Source organism: Glycine max, chromosome 12 (assembly GCF_000004515.6).
Source record: "Glycine max cultivar Williams 82 chromosome 12, Glycine_max_v4.0, whole genome shotgun sequence".
NCBI lineage: Eukaryota > Viridiplantae > Streptophyta > Magnoliopsida > Fabales > Fabaceae > Glycine > Glycine max.
Genome location: NC_038248.2, coordinates 1,764,645 through 1,770,699, shown reverse-complemented (window position 1 = coordinate 1,770,699; position 6,055 = coordinate 1,764,645). Strand labels below are relative to the sequence as shown.

Genomic DNA, 6,055 nt, shown 5'->3' with positions numbered 1-6,055 from the left:
TTCCATTAATGAGCTCCGTCATTATAAATATATAGAACGAGAAAAAGGCATGGACTAGAAACCAAAAATCCAAATTCGCCCTCAAACACAGAATAAACGTTATCTAGTAAAAATTATGCCACATCTCAAAAGTTGTATCCTTCCTAACTCAAATCCCTGTTAGTTTTGAAAAAGTTCAACTACATTCGAATGGAGAAAAGCAAAAATTCTTAAGCTACAACAAAAAGCTAGATCCTTCAGCCAAAATTTCACAACTACTTCCTCGTGCTCTCTCAAACTCAAACCTAGTCTGTTACAGGATTCTGTATTCCATATCCATGATAGAGTCTTGTGTGTGGCTGAACGTGAGAAATTGCTTATCTACTTCTTCTTCTTTGACTTGCTTGACATAGACTGAGTATATGCAGTTCCCTGCGTGTCAAAATAAAAGGCACAGGAAGAGATTTCATAAGTCCAATAATGATACATTACAGGTTTAAGCATCAAATATGAAATCAAAATATGTATATTATTTTATCCTGATTTTAAACATTATATAAAGCATAAGAACAGACCTGCAGCCATTCATCTGTTGAAGCATCAGTAGTCCTAGTCCCAACTTCAACTTTTGGCGCCCTCTTTGTTTTCTGACCAAATATTCATGTGCAGGAATGAGATTATCAGAAAGAGGAAGCAAATAAGTGGCTTAAGTGGGAAACAAACAAAAAAGCTTGAAATTTTCTTTTAAATTAAAATTCTGATCAGCTGCCTTTCTTAATATTGTATATGCATGAGATCTGATAACTAACATCTGCCCTAAAAAAACATATCAAATGAAGAGAGAAACTCTTGTAGGCTCCAGGAGTAAATGGATTCTCTTGCTTTAGATAACTAAAAACCCACACCAATATCACACCAACCACGTCAGTTATAGCTTAAAACCATGCAAACATGACGACTTCTCCTACTAAGCTGCTGATTATTTCACAGATCTCTCTGTCCTAGACCATCTAAGGATCTCCCGCAAAGGACAATTTCATAGTAGAGTTCATTATGGAAATGGATATAAGGTAGAACTCTAAAATTAACACTGCCAAATTGTAGTTAGTATGAACTATGAATTAGTGTTTGGCAAGACTTTTGAATGAACCATGGAGTTAGGAAGTGTCATTAAACTCTTTTAGAAGTAACATACTCATAACAAACCATAGTTAGCAAAAATAATCAAATAACAAGAGAACCAAATAATTATGAGTTATGACTTATGATCTCATGACATATTGTAGTTAGCAAATCAAACAAGTGCAAAGTCTGAGTATAAATTGGGACACATATTATGAGGAGTACCATTAGCAAACTCTAACAGTGAAGGCAATCCTTGATAGCACATTATATGAAAAAATAAAGATTTTAATACCTTAGATAGGTGTTGTATTTGACCATGAATCCATAGCCCCAGGAGGACAAGGAGTGCAACCCCAAGAGTAACAAGAAAAACAGATTCCATGCTTAGAAAAGCACCAGATTCAACAACTTCAACAGTGCCATTAAAAAAGGTGCTTTGGAATGGATGTTCATCTATCTCGTATATGATAGTGCCCACAAGGTCAAAAGTTCCAGACTGCATAACAGAAAAACCATTAGGCATAATGAGTATAATAGTCCCTTCCCTTGAGATGCTTTACTCACTGAGAAACTAAAAGCATTGGCCTTTAGAGCAGTGGAGATACCTGCAAGAACTTACTGACTGCAAATAAATAAGGGAAAGTAGCTTGTGCTGAGGCTGGTACAGAACCATTGTTAAAACCCTGCAATTAAAACAAAAGCTTGCATTTAAAATATTTATGCAATACCATTTGCTGAATCAGAGAATAAGCTGAATAATGATACTGATGTAATATCACAGAAACCTATTTGCTTCACAAGGAAAAGCCATGTGCAATGACCTATTAACCATAAGTTCTTAAAGTAATTTGTTCAAGGTGACTCAATGTTCCCAAATGGACTTGCAGAACTACTTTAGACAGTTGGGCATTATCTGGCCTGACAAAATCATTGGCTCTCATATTTTATGGGGATTCTGGATGAAATAAAAAGGAAATGAAAAATATCACAAAGCATCCCCATTCACACTTTTAGCGTGCAGGGGTGCCGGCGTCAACTCTAGGATATCCATACACAAATATGCTGAAAAGCCATTGTCAATACAGGGGGCATATATAGCATTTCTGGTCATATGAATATTAACAGTTCTAGTATTTTAAAACCTGGTCTTTCAAGGGGAGAGTATTAAGTGAAAAACTATTAAGTGTTTCTTCAAACTCTTGGACCCAAACAACACATTACATTTTACTACCCAAACTATTTTCAGGAATATTTGAAATTCTCTTTTTAGAATATATAATTAGCTTATTCCCAGTATTGATTCTATTCTATAGAATCTGCATTGATTTTTATCAAGCATAACAAATCCTTTAAAGTAATATAGGCAGTATAATTCTTGATCACAAATAAATAGCCACGTTTAATTTGGAAATTAAGCAACTTATTACCTGTGCAGTAAGATTTTGAACCAGCATACGGTGATCAAAAGGAAGGTGAACACTAGCCTTGATCGCAATAACATTCAAGCTTGAATCCCCTGTTTTCATTCCACACAATGAATGAAATAAGGCAATCTGCTAATGCATGAATACCTCTATTTTCTTTTGTAGTTTCCACACTCTCCGTATATCAATAAGAAAATTATGTAGAAGAATAACGAAAAATGAAGATATGTTTCAGTGTTAAATGAAAAATGAAAGGCATAACTACTGAATAGTGACAAACATAACAGTTAACAAAGTCAAAAGCATCAAACTGAAAGCTAAAATATAACAATGAGTATTTGATTGATTTACCATCATTTTTAACACCAACAAGCAGCTCTGACTCTTCTCCAGCTGTTATCACTGCATCATATTTACATGAAAAAACAAATTCAACCCACTATCAAACAAAACAAAAAGAATGCATTATGAACCATATTTTTTGTGCACTAGACAGAACCATTCTTACATCTTGCACTATTTTTCGGAAATACACTTATTGTTTCAATTCCTGGAGCAGAAGGGAAAGTCCCATCACCAAAGTCTTGGACATCATCACCAACAATGCCAATATCACCTGATTCTTCAGCAGCCTCCACTACATCATCAGAGTCTGACTGGCACCTAGCAACTAGCAAGTAGACAAAACCACATCTAATTATGGTCATGCACAAAATGCATGAAAGCATGCCTATCAAGTTATTTGACAGATCCAATGGGGCAAATAAAATAATAAATAGCAGAGAGAAAGAGACATGCTGACTTTAACATCTATGTATCTTTGACACACAAACTTCATAGAGTGCAACAAACAGAACCAGATTCCAGATAAACATAGCATTATACCATCAATCCACCCCTATAAGTCAATCTAGCTCGGGAATTCAATTTGAAATCTATGTTAAAAGATACACATTTTCGACAATTGGTTCCAATCATTAAAAAAATGAAATGCCAAGTGCCTGATTGTAAAATGCCCATCAATAAAAAAGCGTTTTCACTCTCTAAAATCAAAGCAGGAATGCAGTGCAAGCAAAAATACATGGTCCCAACAATGATCAGAATTCAAAAAAATAAAAATAAAAAGTAAACAATAAAAAAGCAGAGCTCAAGGGGGCAGCTGGAAAGGGAACAATTGGGCCAGCACCAAAGTAAAAATAGGAACTTTATCATAAATCCAATAAGAAATCACGATAATCGCGACATGCAAGGATCGAAGGTGGAACGGATCTAGATCTAGAAACAGAGGGAGAAGACCTTGGAGGAGAGGGGAAGCGAGGAGGAGAAGAGCGAGGGCGAAAACCCAAAATTTGTCGATGCAGGCCATGATGGTGTGGGGTAGGTGTCAAATTTCCAAACTTCAATTCAATGTGTGAATCTTCAACCCTGAAATACAGAGATTTGTAATGGGGGTGTTAGGGAAGGTGCGCATTCCACGAACGACTTCCCAGAATGATGTCGTTTACATATAGGCCGTACTCTCTTTGCTTAGATGTCGGGATTATCGCTTTTCATTGGTCGTTTCACGTGGCACTTGGTGACTCACCTATCCTTCTCATCTATACTAAGGGAATTTGTAAATTGTAATGATAGTTTTTTTAGTGGGTTTCTTTGTATCATTAAAGTTTTTTTTTATGTCACATTATTTTTAAGAAATTTATACGTAAATATATTTTAATAATAAAAAATTTATACTTTCATATTTTTAATTAATTATAATTCAAATAAAATTATTAAATCAATTTTTAATAATTATGTTTAAAATATTAAATATTTAAAATTGATGAAAATTTAATTTATTTTTAATTTTTAGAATAATTTAAAAACAAAAAAATTACATTACATTACATGATAATATTTAATTAAAAAATAATGAGAATTCCATAATATGAAAATTAGTACATAACGATGAAAAAACATTTTACACAATATTAGACAATTAAGTACAATAACATTAAAAACAATAAAAAAACATAATATGATTGTGGGAATGAAATAATAACAATACTGATGACAGTAAAAATAATAACGTAATAACGTGACGACAATGGAGATGAAAAAATGACGATAACAATGACACGTATAGTGGTGGTGAGGTGAAAAAGGGGAGATGTGGTGGTGCCAAAGGTGTGTGGTGGTTGTGGGGAAAAGAAAATAACTAAGGAAACAACAACATTGTAGTGGTGGTAATGGTGAGACAGAGATAATTAAAATGTATTTTTTAAAACTAAAAATCAAATTTACAAATTTTTTTCTTGATTTTAACATTAAATGTAAAACTATTTTGAAATTGAGTTAAAATCAATTTAGTTTTATTTTTGCTCAACGTGATTTACTTAAAAAATTATATTTAGAAACCGAAAATAAAAAACTTATAACCACCCGAAGGGAGCCTTAGGTGTTTGAGATAGAATGGGAACTCGGCTCGAGAGAAGGTTGATATGAAAGAGCTTAGGTTTTGAAAATAGATTCAGTGTATTTTTTCAGAACAAGTTAAAATTTCATATTGGATTGTTCCAACTTATTTAATATCTAGTATTCTCTTAAAAAGTATAAATTTTTAAATAATTATTTATTAATAGTAAAACTATTAATTAGTGTTGCACAAAATAAGCATTTATTTTATGCAACTAAAACTTATAATTTATGATAAATAATTATTTATGAATATATATACACATATATTATAATTAAAATCTGTATTTAATAAATATTTTTAATATATAAATTATATAGATTTATGATAAATAGTTTATCTTGTGATGTATTTTTATATTTAATTATTGATAATTTATTTTTAAAAAAATATTTAAATTTAAGTTAGAACAAAAGATGTTGAGATTAAAAATGATAATTGAAAAAAATAAGAAGTTAAATCAACCCGTTATATTTAAAGTATGAGTTGATATATCAAATGTATGTTAGGAGCACATTTGAATTTTGAAGTTTACTTACAATTTGCTAAATAGTTCCGTTGATATTAAAATTTAAAAGCAGGAGAGGATATATATATGTTAAGAGGGTGAAATTCACCTCTTCATGAAATAAGAGTATTTCAGCTATTTTTTAGAATATATAATTTATTATTACGTGTTAACTCATCACATATACCTATTGAGATTAGAGGGGTTGGATAGTATAGATAAGGTGTCTTATGTTTTAGAGAGAATATTTGTTGAAAAAAAAATTAAATTTATTTATTAAAATAAATATTTATTTTAACAAATAAATAACTTTATGTTTTTTAAATGTATTTGTCTAAATTGTTTCTGTTTTAAAACAATAGTTTTTTTTCCTTATTTTGAGAAATAAATCTTATATGCTTCTTAAAAAAACATTTATATAAAAAAACACTTAAAGTTACCTTTTTAAAATTTAAACAAATTCACCCTTTATTTTCTTTTTCTGTCTATAAAAAAGTAAATTTATGCTTATTTAAAAAGCAAATCCTACCTATTTATTAAATAAATGTTTTTTTTAAAAAGTAC

The 6,055-nt window shown here is 31.0% G+C and overlaps 1 protein-coding gene across 1 annotated transcript; it reads right to left on the bottom strand.

Annotated features, from left to right (window-relative positions):
* On the bottom strand, nucleotides 1-4,144 carry LOC100820543 (translocon-associated protein subunit alpha-like). Its single transcript, NM_001253052.3, has 8 exons — nucleotides 3,825-4,144; nucleotides 3,037-3,198; nucleotides 2,880-2,930; nucleotides 2,532-2,620; nucleotides 1,710-1,787; nucleotides 1,397-1,600; nucleotides 555-626; nucleotides 1-411 (listed from the first exon to the last, which is right to left on the bottom strand). Exons 1-8 carry the CDS (start codon nucleotides 3,892-3,894, stop codon nucleotides 361-363), a joined length of 777 nt encoding a protein of 258 aa, NP_001239981.1. The 5' UTR covers nucleotides 3,895-4,144; the 3' UTR covers nucleotides 1-360.
* Between the last annotated feature and the right edge of the window lie 1,911 nt (nucleotides 4,145-6,055).